The sequence below is a fragment of the Lissotriton vulgaris genome, chromosome 1_1 (assembly GCF_964263255.1).
Source record: "Lissotriton vulgaris chromosome 1_1, aLisVul1.2, whole genome shotgun sequence".
NCBI lineage: Eukaryota > Metazoa > Chordata > Amphibia > Caudata > Salamandridae > Lissotriton > Lissotriton vulgaris.
Genome location: NC_141685.1, coordinates 400,913,911 through 400,938,228, shown reverse-complemented (window position 1 = coordinate 400,938,228; position 24,318 = coordinate 400,913,911). Strand labels below are relative to the sequence as shown.

The 24,318-nt window shown below is 47.6% G+C and overlaps 1 protein-coding gene across 1 annotated transcript in view; it reads right to left on the bottom strand.

The window, feature by feature from the left end:
- Positions 1-8,937: 8,937 nt before the first annotated feature.
- LOC147747255 (cytokine receptor-like factor 1) overlaps positions 8,938-24,318 on the bottom strand; it is a 52,778-nt gene continuing 37,397 nt past the window's right edge. Inside the window, exons 5-6 of the mRNA XM_086936203.1 lie at positions 21,831-21,979; positions 8,938-9,211 (exon numbers count right to left, since the gene is read on the bottom strand). Coding sequence (XP_086792329.1) covers positions 9,050-9,211; positions 21,831-21,979 — 311 coding nt within the window. The 3' untranslated portion in view covers positions 8,938-9,049. The remainder of the gene's footprint in view (positions 9,212-21,830; positions 21,980-24,318) is intronic.

The window sequence follows — 24,318 nt, the reverse complement described above, 5'->3', positions numbered from 1 at the left end:
CGCTAATTTTTTTATATGGCCCAGTCCTCCCCCTCTCCTCCTACTGGCAAAAGCTATGTAGAGAAACCCAGGCGATGAACACTTCAGCACAGACTACCTCACCTAAGCAGCCCTTCTTACGCACGTTAAGGGAGTTGCTAAATATTACAGCAAATTTGTTGCACTTGCTTTTCTACTGGGGGAATGGTGAACAGTTCTGATTTGGAGAGGAGGCGGTGCTCCTTTGTATGCTCACTCAATCAATCAATCACGTGTTTGTTAAGCGCTACTACTCACCCGTGAGGGTCTCAAGGCGCTGGGGGAGGGGGTTTTGGCAGGTTCCAGTCCATCAAGGAGGGGGTCTGTCGGAGATCCAGATTTTGAGGTTGCGTGTGAAGATGGGGAGAGATGTTGTCTGTCTGAGGTGGAGAGGGAGGGCGCTCCAGGCTCTGGCCGCGAGGAAGGAGAAGGAGCGGCGGCCTGATCTGGTCTTTCTGGTGCGGGGGACAACGGCGTAGGAGAGCTGGGCTGATCGTAGGGTCCTTTGGGGTGCGTGGACTTGGAGTCGGATGTTCAAGTATGCTGGTCTGGTGTCGTGAGGGCCTTGTGAGTGCTCTGGAACCTTACCACATGCTCTGTGAATGCTGTGACATATTGTACTCTGCTGCCTCCTACTTCTTGACCTAGTGATATATGAGGGCCACTTAATGCCTATCTTGCCAATCTAAGCCAGCTTCCATGACCCACCCTATGCCTCATGGATGTATGCACAGATCTATACTCTCATTGAACTGATATGTGTGTCTATCCATGACTGCTCTGTCATATCTGTAATATACCAACACCTGTAGTTTGGTTAAAATGAAAATAAAAGATTTTTTTTAAAAGCGTCTCTGTCTGGAAAGACAAAGTCCAGAAATGTTGAATTGCAGTGTTGGAATTGGTGTGTTTGGAGAAAGGATTTGAATTAGAAGACCGGGTTGGTATGAAACAGTACAACCTTGGGACTTAAAATCCCTGCAGTGGTCAGAAACCGGTCCTCGGAAGCTTGTTTCCGGTCCAGGGAAGGCATGGCTTGGCAGTTCAGGGTGGACTGTTCCCATGAGGCACAGGGTCAGACTGATTTGCATATGGGAATGTCTGAACTGGGGTGGCAGAGTGGGCTAAAGAATGGTGATGGATTAAACCCAGATCTGTTGACTGGGTGTGAATGTTTGATTGGTTCAGATGCTCCGTCCATCACCACCCCCTTTTGGGTCACTTACAGCAGCTCTTTTGACGAATAAATCTTTACAAGTAATTATTCGTTGGGCATGCATGTATGACAGTACCAATTGAATTGTACCAGGACTGTAATCATCATTCATAGTCCGGTCTTGTGAGGAAGCCTATAACCAGCCATGTGGAGGCAGTAACCTTGAGTTGCTGGAGTGATATAGAGAACCATGGTAAACTGTACTTTTACCCACACAAAGGAAGACATTAGAACTTGGAGCTGAGTTGGAGTACCTCCCCCTGTCTGTGCCTGGGCGGGGAAATATTGTCTGTTATGTTTATGCCCATTACTGTAGCCATATGCCCCCGTGAATGTGCCAGCGCCTGTCTTAGCTGCGGGATTGGTGTCCGTGGGAGCCTCAGGGATTCTAGTCGCGTGTTCAGCATTGTCCATCCGGGTCGGATGTCAATGCGGGTTGGGCTTTCAGGTCTGCATGATGTTGCAGCTCTATAAGAATCGCCTCCCAGTATGTAGTTATTGGTAGTTTCCTAAGGCCTGTTGTTTATTCACGGCAAATCGAGATGCCCTCTGCCCTAGCCCATGCGAGTGTGGAGTGTCTCCAAGCCTGGAAGTGCGAGGGGTCAGGAGCATTCCATCGCTTTGTAATTAGCTCTGGACGTGACTTTGTTGTTGCATGTTCTGCGGAATCGATGCAACAAGTATACCGGCCAATCAAAGGATATCTCTCTCTCAGTGCAGGCATGCAACGCTTCTGCAAGTCTCTCTAATAGGCACTAAGATTGGTGCAACTCCACAGCATGTGTATCAAGTCTGCGTCTACAACAGAGCATCTAGGTCAAGCAGTGTCAGTACAATGAAAGTATCCGTTAATTTGGGCCGGCGTGTAGTACGCTCTTTGCATGATCTGTTTGAACCTCGCATTTCTGGGAATCTGAACTGGGCTGGCAAGTACCTGTCACCACTCTTTGTCCGAAAATTGTCTGCCTTGGTCTTGCTCCCATTTAAGCCTACAGGGGTCTGACTTGATCACTGCGTGTTTGCACCGCAGAGCTGCAAACCACTGTGTCAGCGTCTACCTTATCCCATTACATGCAAGTATTGCATAGTTAGGTGTGTGGGTGGTTCGGTCAGCCATAGAGACTCAGGAGGCCGTGTACGCGCACCTGGATGAAAAAGCTGGAGAATCTGAGACCGCTTTAGTTGCGGAAGCGTGGTCGCAATGTCTTTGCATTGGCGACCTGCCATCCATCTGGCCACTCATTGAAGTTGCGTTGCCAAGAAGTAGTGATCTAGACCTGGTGCGGCCAGGCCCCCTTGATCAGTGGGCACATATAGTTTTTTAATCACCCCCAAATGAAGTCCCTGACCAACTTCTCCAGTGTAGTAAAACAGGAGACCGGCACATGAACGGGTATATTTGCAAAATAGTACAAAAATCTTGGTAAGGCCACCATTTTCACTAACACCACCCTGCCGGTCACCACAAGAGGAAGCATGCTTCAGAACTGCATCTGGGATTTGATGGTTGTTAGCATCATACCTACGTTACTGTCAAAAATATCCTTAGGCTGGCGATATATTCGGATTCCAAGATATCGGAAAGTATCTTCAATCCATTGCACCCTCACTCCGTTAAATACGAGACCCTTGTCAGGGACACCTGCGTTAAAGGCATAAAGCTTGGACTTGCCAATGTTTACCTTTAGTCCAGAAATAGGCGCAAATTCCCACAAGATTTTGGCTAGATTGTCAGGTACGTCGGTGATGTCTTGAAGATAAATTAATAGCTCATCCGCATATAGCAATACCTTATGCAGCCCGTCTCCTAACTGTATGCCCCCCCGGCATTTGCATCTGTAATGACTCCGCTAGATGCTCCATTGCAAGAGTGAAGAGAAGGGGGGACAACGAGCAGCCTTGCCTTGTCCCCCGTCGCACTGAAATTGCCTCTGAGATGTATGGACCCGTCTTCACCACAGGGTTTGTGTAAAGCAGGCAGAAAAATTAAAGAAGGTAGGGCCCAGCTGGTACCTCCCAAGAGTGGCAAACATGTAGTTCCATTCAAGGGAGTCGAAGGCTTTCTATAGATCAAGCACAAGGCAGCCTCCCTTCGGACATGTGCTTGTGGAGTAAATGGCTATGCGGAAGAAACAGTGCAGGTTAAAAGAGGTACTGCGGGCTGGCACGAAACCATTTTGATCCGCTTGTACCAACAGGGAACCACCTGTGCCAGCCTTTCAGCCAATACCTTCGCCAACAGCTTATAATCGGTGTTAAGTAGGGCGAGGGGGCTGTAGGAGCTCATATCAGTTGGGTCTCTGTCTGGTTTGGGCAGCGAGATTAGGTGCGCCTCTCATTGCGATGGGGGAAGTCATCCCACATCTTTGGCGGCTGTTTAGAGGGCATGCAGTCTTGAGCCTATTGTCACCCGATACTCTTTATAGTACTCCGCCGGGAGTCCATCTGGTCTTGGGGTCTTCCCTGTGGCCAGTGACAAGATCGCTTCCTCAATCTCATCAAGTGTGATTGACTCATCCAGCATAGCGCTAAGTGCCGTCTCTATCTTGGGCAGTCGAATGCATTCTAAAAAAGCCGTCAAGGCATGTGGCTCATAGCTGCAGTGGGATTGATACAGTTGATGGTAGTGTGGTGTCAGGGCCTTGTAGATGTCTCATTGCATGTGTATCATTGTTCCCTCGCTAGTTTGCAGAGCTTCGATGGGTTTGTGGGTGTGCTCTTGGCGGATTATCCAGGCTAGAAGTCGACCCGCCCTGACGGCGGTGGCGTGTGTTCGGGCTGTTTGTGCCGCGTAATTGTGACAGTGGAGGCCTTCTAGTAGCTCCGCATGCTGCATGTGCAGCATTTCCAAGCGCTGCTTATCCCTACCCTCGCTTTCCCCTCCCACCTCATAATGTAGCAGATGTTTTTCTACTGTGCATAGTTCGGATGAGAGTTGATTACATATTTTCCAGGTCATACCCAGGCAATGACCTCTCTTTGTGACCTTGAAGGCCTCCCACTCCGCTAACGCATCCTCTGTCATATTTTCATATATCTCAAAATATGTGAGTAGGGCCATGCTCAGGGAGGAGCGGAATGCTGGGTCTTCGAGCACGGCAGTTTGGAGCCTCCATGTGGGGTCAGGGGGTCGCCCAACATCCCTATGCAGTTGTAGTAGTTGTGGATTATGGTCAGAATGTGTCCGGCCTAAGTATTCTGTGCATTGTACCAGGGGGAGGAGTGTTGGGGATCCCACTATTCTATCCAGCTGTACATGCAGGCCATGTACTGCTGTGTAGTATGAGTAGACCCGAGTGTGGGGGTTGATAGCTCGCCATGTATCTATAAGTGCCCAGTGAGCTAGCCAGTGTGTGATGGCCGGCGCATTGGACACTGCTGTGGTTTTGGACAGGGGCAGGAACTATCTATCCAGATCCATGTTGAGCACGGAGTTGAAATCTCCCCCAAGGAGCCAAGGCACTCCACTCCACCCAGCTAGTGCATTCGTGAGGTTGTCTAAGAAGGCCGGCTGGCCCACGTTTGGGGCATAGATGGAGCCAAAGAGTATCGGTTGGCCATTAAGTCTGCTACTGACTAATGTGTATCTGCTTGCAGGATCGATTAGTACCCATTCACTAGTAAATGGAATCCCAGCCCTTACCCAAATGAGGACACCCACACGTGAGCCGAGTAGCTTGTACCGTATACTTGGCCTCTTCATTTACTGCGCAAGCACCCCAACTCCACCTGGGACATGTGCGTTTCCTGGAGCATAGCAATCCTGGCTGATCTGCTCTGCAAATAGAAATAGATAGAGTATCTACGCACCGGTGTGTGTATGCCATGCACATTCCATGTCACTACGTCACCTTGCACCATGATTCTTTCTGTGGTTGATCAGGTGGGAGACAAGGGAGTAGGGCGCTCCAATTACTGATTTGTGTGAATATGCTCCATCTCGGTGTCTTCGATAACAATACATATCCGTTAAGTGAACAATGCATAACTGTCAGGGGCGAATTCCAACGGGATTTTCGTCCAAACTAGATTGCCTAACATTAGGCTATAACTGTTACTCTAGGGTTTTGCGGGTGAACTTTTGTGATATGTCCTTGGCATGGGTTGTGTCGGCCCTCGATTTTGTGCGGTGGCCTGAGTGCCCTCCCAGCCAATCCGACTGGTCAGGGAGCCTGCACACCGCGCATCCCCTATTCTGTGCCGCTAGACAAGTGCTAACTATGGCATTGTGTGAGGGAGCACCAACCCTCATATCGAGCAGAATTTGGTAAATTCAGAGGGAGAAGGGTTACATTATGCATCACAACATGCTTGCCGAGTAGGCAGATACTTGCGGGTGCTTAGTCCCAGCACAGTGGAGATGCCTGCCTAAAATCATATGATGTCATCTGCCATCTGTGGTGTGACGTCAGCCAGTGGATACTCTTCTGGATCGCCTAGTCTGGAGGATGGGGAGGAGTTGGTTTCAGAGGATCAGAATGAGCTCTGTTGACTCTCAGTACTTTGTGGCCAGTGCCCAGCGCAGCGGCCCCGTGGAGTGTCTCCTGTCTATCTGCCCTTCTCTGTTCTAGGTTGGGAGCAGTGGTGGCCACAGTGGCATTTGGCGGGGAACTGCCACGCCCACCGCGGATCCGTTGTCTTCTGTTTGGTGTCCTTGGTTCTGCCTCTGCGGAGGGTTTGGGCCCGGTTAATTTTCCTGATTCTTCCAGCCAGTCCCAGACTTCGGCGGGCGAATCAAAGAAGCTTGCCATTCCGTTTGCAACTACCTGCAGCCTGGCAGAAAATAGCAAGGAGTAGTTTAGTTTGATGTCTCGCAGTTGCCGCTTTACCACTGAGTATGTGCTCCTGCGTCGCTGGACCTCTGCAGTGTAATCCGGGAAAAGCATGATCTGACTATTTCCTATTTTTACACTTGGCATCTTGCAGGTTTTGTGCAATATCGAGTCTCTGTCCCTCTAATTGAGGACTTTGAACAGATATCGGTGTGTACGGGCTCCCGGCGGTGGCTTCTGTGCAGGGACCGGGTGTGCTCGTTCAACCACAAACTGGGGAAACAGGGTGTCTGCAGGTAGCAGGTCTCTGATCCAGCGCTCAGTAAATTCTTCCTGATTACGTCCTTCCTCTCCCTCCGGTAGTCCCACTATGCGGACGTTATTTCTACATGAGCGTCCCTCGACGTCTTCCACCCTGTCCTCCAGTTCATCAATTTGATTGATTAAATCCTGTAGGGCTGCGGTGTGACTTTGCTTGACATGCTTCAGTTCTGTAAGCCGCTTGTTCTTGCTGTCGCACCTTATGCCCCAACTTGTGGTGGTCTGCTCGCAGAAGCTTTAAGTCCGAGGTGACTTTGTCGATTTTGGACTCCAGTGATGAGCGAGTCTGGTCAAGAGCGTATCCAATCTTCTAAACCGCTGCTAGTACGGAATCGAGTTTGGCAGTAAGAGCTGTGACGTCTTCAGGGGCGTCTCCCCCTCCGTAGACATCGCTCCTGGGGCCATCAGTGCCCGCACTGGGATGTTGGTTGTTGGTGCCTAGGCAGGCCATTACAAACTGTTGCGCTGTCAGCATTCGGTTGGCATTGTGCGAGCAGGGCCAGTTATCTGTGTCACGGCTTCTCCAACTATCCAACCCCGTTCGTTGGTTGGCCACTGACTGGGCAGGTGTCACTCTTGTTGTTATCTATGCCTCTGATTTCTCATCCATCATATATTCAAGCAATTAGATGATGCAAGGTTCAGTGCAGAAGCCCTGATTGAACCCCCACTGGGGTGCCTGTGGGACCCTGCACTGTTTCTTGAGATAGCCCTTATCGCGTTCCCAGATAAGGGGGTCGACCTTGCCTCTTGTGCGCCACTACGACCAGAGCCCAAACCGCTGCACGTCCGCAGGGGCAGGGCAGATCTGTGTTGGCCACTTCTCTTCCCAGATATACTTCCCAGACTGGATGTTGCAACCGAGCTTCGCTTGTGGAGCAAAGTGCAGGAGGGTTCTCCCACCGGAATTATGTCCTCGGTCACTGTTGTTTTACTGACACTTAGGCGGTGGGATGACAGGGCCCAGCCACCACTTCACTGCGTCGTCCCCGCTTGCACCAACTTCAATGTGAGCACAGCCTGGGCCCAATCCCAACCCCGGGCCTATCGCGGTTCCAGTGCGGGCCGCTCATGCTCTTGCAAGTGTCCTGCAGTAGCGCGGTTTCACTGATGGGGGTAACTGGATCAGGGAATGCACGCCAGTCCCTGGTGTCGGCGTCTGTTTCACCAGCCCGATGCCTGAGCACCCACAGCCTGGGTCTGACCTGACCCCCGGGCCTCACATAGTGTCAGACCTCTTCAGTGGTATTGATCGCTGCCATGGCAGTCCCACTAGTGTGAGTGCTTGTCCTCGTGCTCCGCAGGGGTAGTAGTATACTGATGGATCCTAATGCCACATAGTCGCCACACCAGGCCGCTCGTGCCTCAAGCAGGGCAGAGGAGGGCCCCACAGCTATCCTAATAGTATCTACGGATTGGGCTGGATCTGACCCCATTCCTTGCAGCTCCACTTTTGCACCCCAACACTGTGGCCCAGCCTGGTTGCGTCCAGTTACTATCGGAAGGGCAGAGGCTGCACCAATATCCCTCTTCTCCAGTCCCTGTGCGTTGTTTCTGGCCGAGATCCCCTCGCCGCACCGAGCTGGAGAGTCCTCAGTGAGCAGGGGAGGCAGGCATCCACACAACGCCAACCACGCCTGCCTCCCCTGCTGTACATTCACCGTCTGGGCCCGGGCCGACCCCTGAGTTCAGCGCGGGGCTGGCCGCCTCTCCCTAAGGCCTCGCTCCAGCGCCACTGCGGCCTGCTCCAGCCCCAGAGAGCAGAGTCTGAGAAAGCCGGGGATGGGCACGGATGCCCGCCCGACCTACGCGGCATGCTTCACCCCCCTGGCAGGCGGTCTTGTTAGTGTGCGGGTATCTCACACTGGGCTCCGGTGGTGTGGCAGGTAGGCTGTGAGCACCGTCGACTGGTGGTTCTCACTGCGCTGTCTGGGCCATCCGGCAACGTGCAAATGCCTCAGGCGCACCACATTAGTGAGCTATCACCTCTTCCACCCAATGGCAGCACCAATGCAGGAATAAGGGAGCCCCCCATCGTCCCCCAGGCCGCCTTGCAACATGGGGAACCCTCGTACCTCTCTGCAGAAGTTGGGGCGAACGCACGCCCGCCTAGTACACTCAGAGCAAATTGGCGTCAAGCCCCAGGGGGAAACGCTCTGGGGTCTCCCTCTGCACGCATCGGCGTCCTCATCGCACCATTATGCCCACAGCGTTGAGGGCGTGCATCTGTATCTCCCCCGCACCCGGATGGCTGGGGATGCCGATTCCTGACAGGAAAAACAAGGGCTTTGGTGCGGAGCTCTAACGGCTCGCGCCCGCCATGTTCGGCTGGTTAGCCACACCCCTATCTGCAGACTTCCTTTAAGGTATATTTCAGCTGCATCCCTGACACCTACAGCACCACCCGTCTGTTTAAGCAGCACCTCGGGCATCCTGGTGCACTGAGGAGAAGCCTGGATCATTATCTAGGGAATCAATCAGTCAATCAGGCAATCAATCAATCAGGTTGAACCTTTCCTGGCAACTGATTAGGGCCCTATATCATGTATGTTCTTGCCCAATCAATACCCATTGCCGCTAAATAGCACATGCAAAACCAACCTCGATTTTCCTTTAAATTTAAATAAATTTATTTGAGACTATGACATGCAGTTTTCACACAGAGTAACGCTGGCAGCCCTTGGGCAGTGGCATCCTTTCACATGAGGAGAACGGTGTTCTTTCACTTTCGTTTCCTGGCTGAGGTTAGTGTCAGCGGCCGGCTCCAGTCACTCCAGAACCCTTTGTTGTTGGCGTTTTTGCATCGAACCTGTACCGTGTACGTCTGTTCTGGGGCCACGTCATAGATGCTGTAGCTCGTTTCCTCGCCCACATCCGAGTCGATCTACAAAAAGAATATAGTAAATATAGCACTCTGAATTGGATATGTGATGTATGTATAATGCATTGAATATTTAAAATATATTTGCTATTTAAAAGTTCACAGCAGTGGCCTAATTTCACCCAAATCATCGGGACAGTAGAAGTGATGGTACATGTCATGTGACCTCATACTCTGGTGACATCAATAGAGCTGGCATCAATTAATCCCTGATCTCAGTGAAGGGCCCTTGCAAGTTTTATTTTCAGACCATGAAGGTGTAGGTTGCTAAACCAAAGTTGCTGCGCTGTTTTACGGGCTATAGGGGACGCTGGGTTAGCGCCAGATCAGCTAAGATAAGGCACTGCCCTGCACTCTCTCTAGCGTTGGTGCGCAATCAGGCTGTCTAGTGCCAGGGGTGGATTGTGATGCCAAATAGGCTCGGGCACCCTAAAAAAGTGGCCCACATTTGTGATTGGCTCCTTTTCGCAAAACACTGCTTCAGTGTTTTAAGTATTTTGAAAAGGAGGAGGGGGGATTCACTAAAAGAGACTCATTTTCTTAAGTTGACCGAGATAAAAATAAAATGCATATGTTGCCAGGATTCTTTGTGCATTGGTTAACTCACAATGGTAAACCACACCTCAATATAAATGAGGCCACTTTTGCTCAAGCCTCCTACCCAGCTCAATCTGCACACTTCAATGGGCCGGCCCAGGGAGAGACTGGGAATGACACCACCGCCAGGTTGGTAAATGGGAGGTAACAGAGGCACACGCGCCTCCAGAAAGGCTGTCTAGGCCCCCACTGGGTCACTGGCAGCATGTGAACAACACAGACATAACCCAAAGTGGCCCGCGCTCTGCCCAAAAAAGTGTCCCATAGCTAAAACTCAGATACCGGCCCATAGCCCGAGTTTCCACCTTACCACTCCGACCCAGTCTAGTGCCATGCATACACCTGTGCACCAAGTACAAAGATAATGAGCAATGTAGGTCCGTTCGTCCCGACATACAGAAAATGCAAAATAGCCCTGGGAAGGGCAGCAAGGGGTCACTATCCGCCCGTGAAGTATCACGGCAAATGGTCAGTACAAGGCCTTGATAAGCCTATAATTCCAAAACACATCGAACAACATGGGCATAGGCCTGTATGTCGGGAGGAACGAGCCTACATTGCTCATTATCGTTGTACTTGGAAGGCTCTCCGGGGCACTGGTAATACGCGCACAGGACAAAGCTGCATACTCTGTGTACTGGTTGAAAACGAGCCCCTAGTGTTTTTCACTTGCCAGTACGGAGGGACCTCCTGGGCTCGGGTGTACCTATACAGATTTTCTGTACGCTCTTCGCATACAAAGCCCATTATTTGCTGAAACTGCAGGCTTACTATCTCCAGACCTGCTGGTCTGTCTTCTGTAAATTTTGTTTGGCCTTGAAAAATCCACAGGACGAAACACACGCTGGCTGCCAGTGTTTTTGTACTACTTCAAGAAGAAGAAAAGCAGAAAAGAAAGAGAAAAGACAAATTTTAATTGACTTTTTTGTGATTACTAATATGGTCACTGCCTTTTAAAAAGAATGGACTGCATTTGTGTGCCTCGGCATTTGTGTGAAATGAAATGAAAATCGTATTTATTGAGCGCTAACAGCTGCCCTGAGGCGTCCAGGCGCTAAAAAATTACCATCAGTGTTTAATGAGAAAAAGGAAGGGGAGACAGTACTATTGGTTGAACAAAAAAGCATAAAGTTTCTTACGGAAGCTTAGAAGATTAGAGTCTGCTCTAAGATGACATCTGTATCTCTATAGAGAAGTTTCTCTTTAGAGTTTGTCTGCTCCAAGGTGGCAGGAGGATTAGGGCGAACAAAGCGATACCAAAGGGGATGATGGACAGGGTGTTTGAGCAAATCAAACACTCACCCCCAGTCAACTGATCTGGGTTTAATACATCATCATTCTTTAGCTCACTCCACCACCCCAGTTCAGACATGGCCATATGCAAATCAGTCTGACCCTGTGCCTCATTGGAACAGTCCAGACCGAACTGCCAAGCCATGTCTTCCCTGGACCGGAAACAACCATCCTGGGACCGGTTTCTGGCTAATCAGCCGTCATCAGCCAGGCTAGCATGAATCCAGTGGCACAGTGAGCAAGGGACCCACGTCTGGGCATACCCTGCCAACTTAGGGCGAACAAAGCGATACCAAACGGGATGATGGACGGAACGCTTGCGGTACCAAAGGGGGTGGTGATGGACGGAGCGCTTGAGCAAATCAAACATTCACCCCCAGTCAACTGATCTGGGTTTAATCCATCATCATTCTTTAGCTCGCTCCACCACCCCAGTTCAGACATGGCCATATGCAAATCAGTCTGACCCTGTGCCTCATGAGAACAGTCCAGCCCGAACTGCCAAGCCATGTCTTCCATTTGCAAATGGCCATGTCTGAACTGGGGTGGTGGAGTGAGCTAAGGATTGGTGATGGATCAAACCCAGATCAGTTGACTGGGGGTGAGTGTTTGATTTGCTGAAACGCTCCGTCCATCATCCCTTTTGGAATCGTTTTGTTCGCCCTAAGTTGGCAGGGTATGCCCAGACGTGGGTCCCTTGCTCACTTTGCCACTGGTTTCAAGCTAGCCTGGCGGATGACGACTGATTAGCCAGAAACCGGTCCCAGTTTTGGCTATACTGTTCCCATGAGGCACAGGGTCCGACTGATTTGCATATGTCTGAACTGGGGTGGTGGAGTGAGCTAAAGAATAATAATGCATTAAACCCAGATCAGTTGACTGGGGGTGAGTGTTTGATTTGCTAAAGCGCTCCGTCCATCATCCCCTTTGGTATCGCTTCGACTCAGTATTGAGCACTGTACACAAGATTGCCCAGTGGCTTCACATCTAGATCCAAGTCCTTGTTGACCCACTGGTGAGTAGATTTCCTCATCCTTTGTACGTCGTTCGGCCCTCCCTTGCCAGGCATACGAAGGCACAGAGGGCAGAGAGGAATTCTAAGATCTGGACTCAACAATTCCATGTGTAGGTTGCAGTAGGGTATGTGTAGAAACTAAACCATTGGTACCACTAAGAGCTGCTGAAGACATGTGTTAGTTACGGAGCACCACGTAGGGACCTTAGTTGACATAGAGGAAACTGGCATTTTCTGGCAGGGACTTAGGCATTGTCTGACATACTGGTGCACCCATAAAGGACAGGGGGAGGCCTGATGCCACACATGCTCACAAGATTAGTTGCTGCCTTAAAGTTGAATGAGCTACAACCCAGAGTGGGGGGGGACACATATGAGTAAGGGAAAATTGGGAGTAAGGAGGGGGCTCTGTAAATGATCGCGGCATGGGCAGGGATAGGTGGGCTCTCACCACCACACTAGTGTGTGTTTTAGCCATTAGGGTTTGCAAGTTCCATACGCAGATTGAAGGTTTATGTGTACCCATATCCGTAGCTGTACTTCTCTTCCAAGAGCACCATAGTTGTTTCTTATACATCTAGTTTAATTTAATTAGTATGCACTTTGTAAATATATGTTTAAGAGGAAAACAATTCCAGGAGCACCTGGCAGACACATGAACCTGACCATAAACTCTTCCTTTAGGGGTAGCTAGTGTAAATGTGACAAGGCCAGGGCTGGTGAAATATGCACTCTTCTGTGGAAGCCTAGTGCATGATTGTAACTTCTGGGTCAGGTAGGCTGGGAGGTCCAGATAGATAGCATTGCATAATTAAAACAAGCAGAGATAAAATAATGCAAAATGAACACTCTTAACTTATCATTCAGGAAATCTGAGAGTCTAAGATCAATGGAAAGTTGATAGTTACACCCAAATTCTCTACAATTCCTGTTGCAGTGAGTCAGATCTTAAAGAGTGAGTTGGGCCAAGCATGTAGTTCCCAGAAAAAAAGAAGGTTTAAATGGGTAGAGGATTTCTATCTTGTCACCATTAAGCTTCAGTTGATAACGAGCAGAAAGACAATGGAGAGTGGCATATGATGACCCGATGAAAGAGGCCTACCTCATCAAGAGATGCACCTATCATAACAAAATCCGGATAGAGAAAGCCACATACTATGCAGACAGAATCCACGGGGCAGAGAATTCTGCCAGGGAACTGTTCAGCATATATAAGTCCCTAGCCACCCCAAAAACTTCTACTCAAGATAAAGACCACTCAGTAGCAGCATGCAATCGCATCGCCAACTACTTCGGAGACAAAGTGTCTAAGATCTACTCTGCTTTTCCCGAAATACCACCTGCAGCGGAAGAGCCTGCAGACCCAGTAGCAGAGGAAACTGATCAAAATCTGCTACTCAATTTTTCCATCCCCCCACCAGAAGATCTAGTTAAAATTTGCAGATCTGTTAAATCTGGCTCCCCCCGAGATCCCGCATCCCCAAAAAGGTTGAGCGACAGTCTGGAGACACTTGAACCCTATATCAGGCACTTGTTAGATGTCTCCTTCCGAACCAGCTCTATACCTGAGGATTGGAAACAGGCTGTGGTGCTCCCCCTCCGCAAGAAGCCCAACATTAGCTTTGAGAAGCTGGACAATCTACTCCCCATTTCTCTGCTGCCTTATTTCTCGAAGGTAGCGGAGAAGGTGGTAAACAAACAGCTAATGAAATACGTGGAGGAAGGCAACCTTCTTCACCCTACCCAATTCGGGTTTCGGCCCCGTCATTCCACGGAGTCTGCCCTTCTCAGGGCCACCGAAACCCTCAGACAGGGTGCAGACGAGGGACAAACCATGGCCTTAATCCTATTAGACCTCAGCGCAGCGTTTGACACTGTAGCACACTCCATCTTGCTACAGTGTCTGAACAAAAGTGGGGTGAGAGGGGCAGCGCTGAAATGGATTTATTCATTTCTTACAGGCCGAGGCTTCCACGTGAGGCAGGGTGACCATTACTCTGAGCGAATCTCTTTGGACCAGGGGGTGCCGCAGGGCTCGTCCCCGAGTCCAACACTTTTTAAGCTTTATGTCGCCCCGATCGCCACCTTAGTAGAGAGTCACGGCCTCCAAATGGTGTTGTATGCCGACGACACGCAGTTGGTCATCTCCCTGTCGCGTGCACCCCGGTCTCTCGGCGGACATCTTCAGAGCCTGCATGCAAGATCTTGCTGCCTGGATGTCCGCCAACTGTCTCAAGCTCAACGGAGGCAAGACCGAGGTGCTGGTCGTGGGGGGATGCCAATCAGCATGGACGTCGGCATGGTGGCCGTCTTGCCTAGGTCCAACACCCATCCCGTGCCAGAAAGCAAAGAACTTGGGCATCTGGTTTGATACTGACCTCACCTTCGGCCCCCAGATTAATCAGGTGGTCGGATCATGCTTTGGGACCCTCAAAAGTCTCAGGAAGACTTTGAAGTTTTTACCTGTGAGAGCCCGACAAACCCTGGTGCATGCACTAGTCACATCTAAGATGGACTATGGCAACCTTCTCTATTTAGGGACCTTGGAGAAGAATTTGAGCCGCCTACAGGTCTTACAGAATGCCGCTGCCCGACTAGTGCTTAGACTGCCCCGAAGAGCCGCATCCTCAGCGGCCCTCCGGTCTCTGCATTGGTTCCCGGTCAGAAGAAGGGTAGAATTCAAAGCACTATTCACGTGCCATCGGATCATCAATGGGAGGTCTCCTCTCCCTTTGCAAGGACTACTTACGTCTTATGACCCGTCCCGCTCCTTGAGATCCTCTGGCTCAGGACTCCTGGTCATTCCCAAGGTGTCTAGAGCACGGATGGGCGGAAGATCCTTTAGGTACCTTGCAGCCTCTAGATGGAACAAACTACCCATGGCATTGCGATTGGAACCTTCAGAATCAATCTTTAGAGCCAAGCTTAAAACTGCACTATTCGCACAGTAAGGTATGCCGCCTCTGTAGGGTCCAGTAAATATCTCTCCTTAGCGCGGGGACACGCCACTGTGCGTCACCAAGCGCTCTACAAAACCCCCTAAATAGAAATAGAAATAAGAATCCATTCAAAAATGGGTTTCAGAGAAACAATCCTACAAATGAGACACCCCTGATTGAAGATCTTCTTCTAACTTGATGATAATTTTGATTATCATCAGTATAAAGAAAGAAATCGAACCCCGAAGACAGAATCAGGTGAGCCAGAGGAAATTGTGTAAAGACTGGACAATAACAGTGACAAGATGGAGCCCAGGGTGATGTGGTGGGCGATTCATATGGTGGAAGAAAAATCGAATTTGCGCTACCAGTGACAAAAAATGGCAAAACACGAGAGGGCAAGATTTTGAAATCCTAGCACAAGTGTAGACAGAATAAATTAGTGACTTTTGGCCTCAAATGCCGCCAACAGATAAAAAAGAATCAAAACATTGAGCTCCATGGCAATGTAAATGATAAGGAAGGGAGACAAATGTAACCTTCTTACTATGTCAAGAGCAAAAGCATCTGGGCTGGAAGAAGAAAATAATTGCTTTCCAAGGATTGATTTCTGAGTGCCGGTGAAAAGTCTGCCTTTCCAAGTAACTTTGTAGGATACGGTAGATGAAAGACAGGCCAATAATTTGACAAATTATTGGGGTTCAGCAAGGGCTTTTTTAGGAAGGGGCTACACATGCCAATTTGAGAGGAGCTGAAACCACACTATCAGTAAGGGAGGCATTTATTATGGCTCCAGGCCAAGTGGGATCTAGCAGTTCATATTTCTTGGGGAGCTGAGTAAGCGAAGTGCCATTGGGGAGCCCGAAGTTTTGATTGAGGCAACCAACGTAACAAAAACGCATTCATTCAAGAAGGGAAAACTGGATAGGGTGGCACCGCTTAGTACCACCCATAGATAAAATTAGAGTGGTGGAGAAAGGTGACTGGAATAAGGAGGTTATTAAGTTATAATCTTTCCTGTAAAAAAGGCAGTTATCTATTTATTTGTCAGCAGGTCTTCCATCATAGGTGACTCAGGCAGCCACCAGATAATAGGGTTTATTCAGGAAGATGGATTAGGCGCATTCAGAATTTTGTTTGAGTAAAAAACAAGCTTAGCTTGCCAACTGGCATGTTTATTTGTATCATTAGCTTTTTCCCATCAGTTCAGGTGGCAGCACCACAATCCAGTTGCCAGTGGTGGCCAGTGGCACGAAGGAGAAGTCTAAAAGCCCTTAGCTCTAAAGAGAACCGCTTACTAGATTCACTGAGCTTTAACATGGGTACCCGGTTTAAGGGCACTAGGCAGTCTGCAACTGAATTCAGTAAAACAAAAAAGGAGTATGTGAAATTAGGTTGTTGGTTGAGAGGGAGAAACCTTACTCAAGCAACAGTCACAATCCTTGTCAGAGTGAACAACAAAAGGTCACACAATTAACCTGTGCTTAGCCCTCTAGTAGCTTTGCACAAAAGCAGTCAGATTTAAATTACAGACAATGTGTAAACAGGGATGTGGAATTCCTATAGCCCGACGCCCAGGACATATTGTTTGGGGTCAAAGGCAACAAGTTTTAATGTATATTTTGTCCTTTGGGAAAGTAGGCCCAACCCCCTGCAGTACAAACCCTTTGGCTGCCAGTTTGCAGTACCACATTAAGAATCAGGGAAGGGTACTGCCTGTAGTTTAGTTAATATTTGTGTGCATGTGTTAATGCTGTTCAAACTTGTATTTATGGTTCATTAATTGAAAGCCTTTATTATTAGGTAAATGTACGTTCTGACTGCACTACTGACAGTGGTTCCAGTATGAAAATGTGTACACACGGTTTCAAAGTTTAGTACCATGAGGCTATGCATGATGCTCACAGAATGCTCTCTGATTAGATGCAAATATTTGCAGAAGCTTGAAAGCAAGATTAATGTTTCTTTGCTTTCAATATAAAATGTTCCTAAAAAATGAAAGTAGGGAAACAACATTTTGCTAAACTAGTGTAAAATTTCAGGTACCATTTCTTTGCAGCATCATTTAGTAAAATGTGTTGATGCCTGCCAGTATTTCCCAAAAATATTCATATTGGAAAATTTGTGTAACCAGTTTCAATAAGATTATGGGAAACACAAATAACTAAGCCTTGGCAAAGCCATTTGGTCTGACATTGGTGTCAGCTTTTTAGTTTTTGCAATGCGTGACTTGTTTTGGGATGGCTTTTGTAAAACCTTATTGATGTGAGAGCTGCCGGGCCCTCACCATTATAACAAACATTGGCAAACGCAAAAATTGTTTTTGGTCTCAAAAAAGCACACACTGCCACATTAGTTACTGGCACTGAACAAAACTACTTTGTGTACCGATATGCTCCTTGTGAAAGACACGAATGCTGTCACTCACAGTGAAGCCAGCCAATTCAGAGAGAGAGAGAGAGAGAGTTTTAATAAACACAAAAGGTCATGGTTAACGCCAGACCAAATTAGGGGCCCAATTATTAAAGAAAGTCTCAAAAGTGCACCTTTGGTATATGGCTTTCGTGAATTCACGAGAATTTACATTTGTAGGGCAAGAAATTGTACTTCTACAAAATATTTGTGAACTGCATTTTAGCATGACCAAATATGCATGTGTAGATTTGCTCATGTGAAAACCTGGATGTTTGAAAGTTAATTTTCACTCCAACTACTTTTTTCCCAACTCTGAAAGAAGGTTTACATATGCCACTCTCAGGAGTACATTTCCAACATTTCTTAGTATGGGAAAGATTAGAGAAGATTTGTTGAAAACCCTCAAACATGCAAGTTAGTAGGTTTGCATAGACTCAATAGAGCATTCCAAGCCGGAACTACTGCTTACCACCATCTTCAGTCCCAGTATGTGGAGCTGCGGAAACGTGGCAACATAAAATGATTACTAGTATTCAAACACTACTATGGAATATGCCGTGACATAATCAGAGAGGCTATATAAGAGCTCTTATATAATGAGATTGCTGCCATAATTTGTGGCAGCACTACATGGCATCAAAGGGACAAGGGGATTTTGTTACTGGACAAGTAGATTTATGAAGCAACCTTCCCCATGGACAAGTACATATTTTAATAAATTCCACACCCCTGTGTAAAGTATGTATGCAACAGTGATAGAGTAATAAAAAACACAATTAAACATCCTACACCCGTACCAGTTTAGAAAAATAGATTATGATTTAATAAACTATGTGAGCCCAAAAGGACAAAAAAACAATCAGTAGAACTGGAGATATGCAATTTTAAAGATTTTGATAAAAGTAGTGGCAAAAGGTGCAAAGTGCCAACTGAGGATATCAGGTTGTGCAGGAGTGGCACAAAGTCACAAGTTCAGGCCAACCGGGATGGAGCGCAGGCCAAATACATAGTAACTTATTTACTTTGTGCGTGATCTGTTTGGTATTGCTTTGTGAGGCTTTTGCATCGTCTGGTTTTGATTCTGATGAAGCTATGCGTTAAGTCTTTGCGGGGCTTTGCGTTGCTCTGCATCAGTTCCGATGAAGCTGGCAGCTGTACAGAGAAACTTTACAGAGATTCATATCGTCCGGAGTTGGTTCAGATGAAGCTTGCATCTGTGCAGCAAGGTTTTTTGGGATTCATTTCATGCTGGTTTCGGTGGGACCTACAGTTAGGCCAGCAGGAGTTCTCTCTGATGTCAGCAAGGACCCAGAACCCGAAGAGGCACCACTTGGGGATCAGGAACTTACTTCAGGAGAGGCCAGCAGAGCTCAGGCAGGTCCAGTTGCAGGTCCAATGCAGCAGGTAGGCGGGGAAGTTGCAGGGAGGCCTCCAGCACTTGATGTGTCCCTGTATCTCAGAACAGGAAGTCCATCAGCTGACCTTTGGAGTCACTCAGTCTGAGATGAAGGGAGTTGGTCTAGGCTTCCTTCTCAGCGAGTAGGGCAGGCCTCAAGCACGAGGGCAGGAGAGGGTTCTTCTTCTGTAGTATTCACAGATCTGAAGGAAGGGTCAGGGAGGGTCCAAGTGCCACTTTTTTGTATACCTGGGGCCCCTTTTAAAGAGGGAGAAACTTCTGGAGGCTCCTTGCCTCCCTGCCCTGGCCCTGCTCTGTGTGCAGGCACAATAGACTAGTGTGAAGTTCTTTGTGTAAGAGCTGGGTCAGTTTATTGAAGTGCAAGTGGGGCTCTGCACAGCTCCACCCTCCACATCCTCCCTGAGATGACCCATCCAAGCACACCTACGCCCTCTATTGTGTGGCTGTCTGAGAGTAATACACAAAGGCCAACTGCCAACGACACCTTGTCATGTCACCAAAGAACAGGCTGCAGGCACCAAATGGTTGGGGCAAGAAAATTGCAACACTCTAAATTGCAATTTTCAGAACTGTGACTTACAATCCAACTTTACCACTAATACCACAATTCCTCAGACACCTAACATGGCTTCCAACCTGCTCCCAATCAAATGTTATCACTTATTAAATGTAATAGGGTAACGGCAAGCCTCAGACATGTTTAAAGGGCGTACTTAAGTGAGTCACACAATCAGTGCTGCAGGCCCACTAGTAGCATTACATTTATAGGCCCTGAGTACATGTTGTACCACTTCACTAGGGACTTACAAGTAAATTAAATATATCAATTGGGTGTGAGACAATTTTACCTTGTGTAAAGGAAAGAGCGCAGGCCCTTTAGCACTGGTTAGCCAACAAAAACGGGTCCAAGAAAATAAGAAGGGTGAAGGAAAAACATTTGGGGGGCGAACCTAAAGAGAGGTCTAAGTCCAACAGAGTCCATTGGATGAAATTGAACCAGATATGCAACAACCAGTGAGACCACCAGAAGGAAACAAATTTCCAAGTTGCCCAACGTTGGCAGAGATTTGTAAATAAACATCTTAGATTGTGGCACCCAGCTCATTTTGTGCATGTAAATATTATTGAGATGATATACAAAGGACCCAAAATCAAGCTGACGGAACTATGACTATTTAAATGAGGAGTGTTATATTCCTACAGCACATTATACATACAGAATAGTAAGTGTAGTGCCAACTAGTACCCACAACCGCTTCCCTGGTAGCTAATACTTGCTATGGGGCTACCGATAACACCACACCTGCCTTCCTGCCATTGGCTTCCAGGAGGAGGGTCATTAACAAGTCAGCCAAGAATGTGTATGCAGTCGCTGGTGCAGTGCTGAGAGACAAATCAGTTCTCAACCTGTTTCTTATCAGGCATCACAAAGTGCACTTTTCTAAAGGTACTTTTTCCAATGTCAATAATACCATTTTTCTATATATTAAGCACTAAGGCTTTTGGGCTTATCATGCCCATTTTACCAGTGACTTAGTTTAAACATAAAAGTAGTTTTTCTACCTGCAAAGGCATGTTTCATTGCCGCATGACACTGCAGTGCTTTTTAAGCTGCAGCCTAGTCAGTGCAGAAAGGTACTCTTTGGAGCCATATATTTTGTTATATATGCTTCCTGCATCTTCTATGACATTTAATTTGTATGCCACTGATAAAATTCCTGTACCATTTTATTATGCCTTTAACTTGAAACTTTAATAACCCAACTGAGTGAAAACAATTTCACACAAAGGTTTTAGGGGCACAGCACACATTATGTGGCACTGAATGACGGCGTCACAGTGCAAAGAGTCATAATACCAGCACAAACTGGGTCATTAAAAAGGCATAAAGTCCGGGGCGACCTTGTAGAAAAAGCAAAACTGCAGTGTCCCCTCTCAATTTCTCTTTTTTCAACAGACAAACTGTTCTCTATTGTTTTATGAGCACTATTAACGCAAAGGCAATATTGGTGATTGTAGTCTTAGACTTGTTGTCAATGTGTGTCTGGTGCCTGCTGACATGGAGTAGCTTATTACAACATATGTAACCACTACTCACACCTGGTTTATGTCAACTGTCCGATTTGCCTTATGCAACACCCCTATTCTTACATACAGAGGGGCAGATTTACAAATCCCCTGCGCCACCAGTACGTCACTTTTTGTGACCTACTGGAGGCGCATTTCACTTCTCCATATTTACAAGGAGAGGAAAAGCCACCCTGCGGGACATTTCCTCTCCTTGTAGATATGACCCCTTCACACATAGGACTTTGCATGGAAGGGGCGTTTCATGCTGTGGGTGTTCCCACGCAACACCTATGGAACGAGACACATTTCCAGATTTACGAGGAATGTAAATCTGGATATGCATGTCAATGCTACGCCTCCCTTTGGGAGGCGTAGCGAGGCGCAACGAGGATAAATTTTTTCATTTCTCCTCCTTTTTTCCTCTTTCAAAACCTGATGCATTCTACAGCACGCATTGAAATAGGAAAATGCCTGTAGTGATTGTTTTTGTGCAGGAAGGTGCCCCTTACTGCACAAAAACAATCTCCCCATGACGTAGGCATACTTGCACCATGATGCAAGGGTGCCTGTGCCAGCGCATGGCAGCTGATTTTGCGCCTGCACAGGGGAGAGCACAGGAATGCAACATATTATTGTAAATATGTTGCATTCCTGTGCTTCGGAAGTGCATCAGCGTGGTGCAGCCAAAGGGCTTCCGTTGCCACACTGCGGCACTTCCTTGTAGATCTGCCCCAGTATTTCTGCTTTGAGTGTTACAACTATTGTTTGGCTCAATAAGTTTGCTAAATAAAAAAGCAAAATCCTTTATGTCAGATTGTGTTGTTTTTGATGTGCCTAAAAGACATTGTAAAATGGAATGTTAATCGAGTGACTCACCAGCCATTCTTCAGTCCCATGCTCCAGATAGCGGAGTTCAAACATCAGTGGGAAATAAGAGCTATGAATACCACCAGGGTACCCCCATTCCACCTGCAGATGGTCAATGAAGTCTGTGCCAGTCAGATTCAGGGGTGGTTCCGTTTTGGCTAAAATAAAAAGTATTTTAATCAACATACGTAGCAGATACTGATATTACCATACCATGCAGCAGCCTCCCTCCATATATATTTCTCCAGCACCAGGCCATAAGTCTTCCAAAAGCACTAAATGATCTTCCTGGTGTGCTTATTCATTAAAACACTCCTCCTCCCCCAAGTATTTTCCTAAGCACAACACACTTCATCTACGGGGTCCGGTAATTGAGGTCGGTCCAGGTTTCCAAGTGGGTGCCTGGCTTTGCTGGCGGTGTGCCTACTAGCTACCACCCCCTCCCGAGACCCATGGTGCGATCAACGTTCGCACCACATATAGCTGCTGGGTGCCAATAATTTCCGAGTACCTTGCCTGCAACCAGGTTTTTAATACTTTTCCTGTTTTTGTTTATTTTTCACACTATGGCCAACAGGTTAGGGTGAGCCTTAGCATGCTCATACCGTCGGGGTCCACACTTTGGTCCTGACGAATGCCTAGCGATTGGCAGTTTGCTAGGCAGAAACATGTTGACCCCACTCAGCAGGGCACAGCTGACATATCGATCCAGCTTCCCAACTGCCCGCTCTATTTTTAACCGTGCCAGGTTGGCCTGTGAATAAAAGTTTTTTTAGTTTACAACTTGGTCACTTTTAACTCACTTCACTTATCACACACACAAATACTAACCAGCTCCGCAGTAACTCTGGCGTCGAAGCACACCGGGTTGGTTTTAGACCTTCCTGGTGGGGCCCGATGATGAAGCATGTCACCAACCAGGTTGGTGAGTGAGGGCCTTCTAAAAGAATCAATTCTGATTCTTTTTTCTTTTGTCCACTCCTCCTCCCATTGAGAGGTACACTCTTTCGTTGATTTGATTGGAAAATATTGTCTGTCTGTCTATCTGTCTATCGTCTGTCTGTCCATCTTTCACAGTTTTAGGCTTGTATGACAGTAATTTAGGGTTACTGAGTGACTGGTCGTGCTGCACGTTCTTTCTGATGTGTTTATGAGGCTTCAGGCTATTCTGGGTGGAAGTACCAATAGTAGGGGGCTGACCCAGGGCTCTTCACAGGTATCTCATCCGAGCACATGGGAGAGTCTCAGCTGCCATCAAGTTAAGTTTCCATGAATCCAACATAGCAGAGCAGCATTACATCAATACGGTTAAAAATAAGAACGGTTAAAAATAAGAACAAAACAAGCAAAAGCTTGCAATATTGTAGGATATTTGCAGAGCTACTTACAGGTAGCTAGAGAGCTACAAGTCGCAGACGAGCTTCCCGTTAGAGAGGCCTGCTCTACTGATAAAATTGTCAAAAATATCAATGCTACTCAGAATGACCTCTTGAACAGTCCTACTATAATGAAGCTCAAACCCTTAATTGACTTTTCTCTGTTATTCCTGTCCTATCAGACTTTCTAGACCCTTGTATTGGGAAGACGCGGCATTCTCGCGGCAGGCATCACAGCTTGGTTAAACACAAACAACACAGCCACTGAAGCCAGAAGTTTGACAACTCTTAGCCAGACCTTCTTCAATAGCCTGTAAGACCCAGTCACAGACTTTGAGTCATTGTCATCCATACTCAATGATGCCTCAGTGGGTATCATTTACTCTATCTACCTGCTCTATTTTGATTTGAACTGAGACCCCTGAATACTTAACTCTCAAGACTGTGTTGCTTCTGCGTGTTCATGTCCAGCCTCATTGAATAACTAACAAAAAATGTGAAGTTTCTTTGTTTTAAAGAGCATGCTTTCCACTTTACCATCACAAACCCATTTGGATAATGTTCTCTATCCATCCCCCACCTCACCCCTCCTCAGTTCAAAGGGGTTTAAAAGTTGTAATGGTAAAATGGAAAGTATGCCCTTTAAAACAGTTTTATCTTTTTTTGCTTAAGCCTGGTGTGGACCTTTACACTTTTCATTTCTTAATTGTATTGTTGCCTGGTTGAGCTTTTTAAACATAACAGCTCAGTCATGTTTCCAAACTGGGGGCTCTGGTCTCTTAGCCAGGGTACCCAAGAGACCCTTAGTGACTCATGTTCATCTCTGTGGACTTGACTTCTGTGCTTTCTGTGCTGGACCAAGTACTCGTCTTAAGCCTAGTGTCTGCACATTTTATCTGAAAGTAGCCAAAGGCCTGCTGAGGCGAACTCTATAACTTGTGAAGAATTGACAACTGTATCTCAGACATGTCTGCCCCTCCCGAGAGGCCTCCCCAAGAAGGACGTGGCTGCGTGTTGGCGTCTTCCCAAGCTGCTCCCCGACTCACGCCTCACCATGGTTCATGAGAACCACATAAGGACCCAGTGCTGGTGGGGGAGGGGAGGGCGAGGAGCGGATGAGA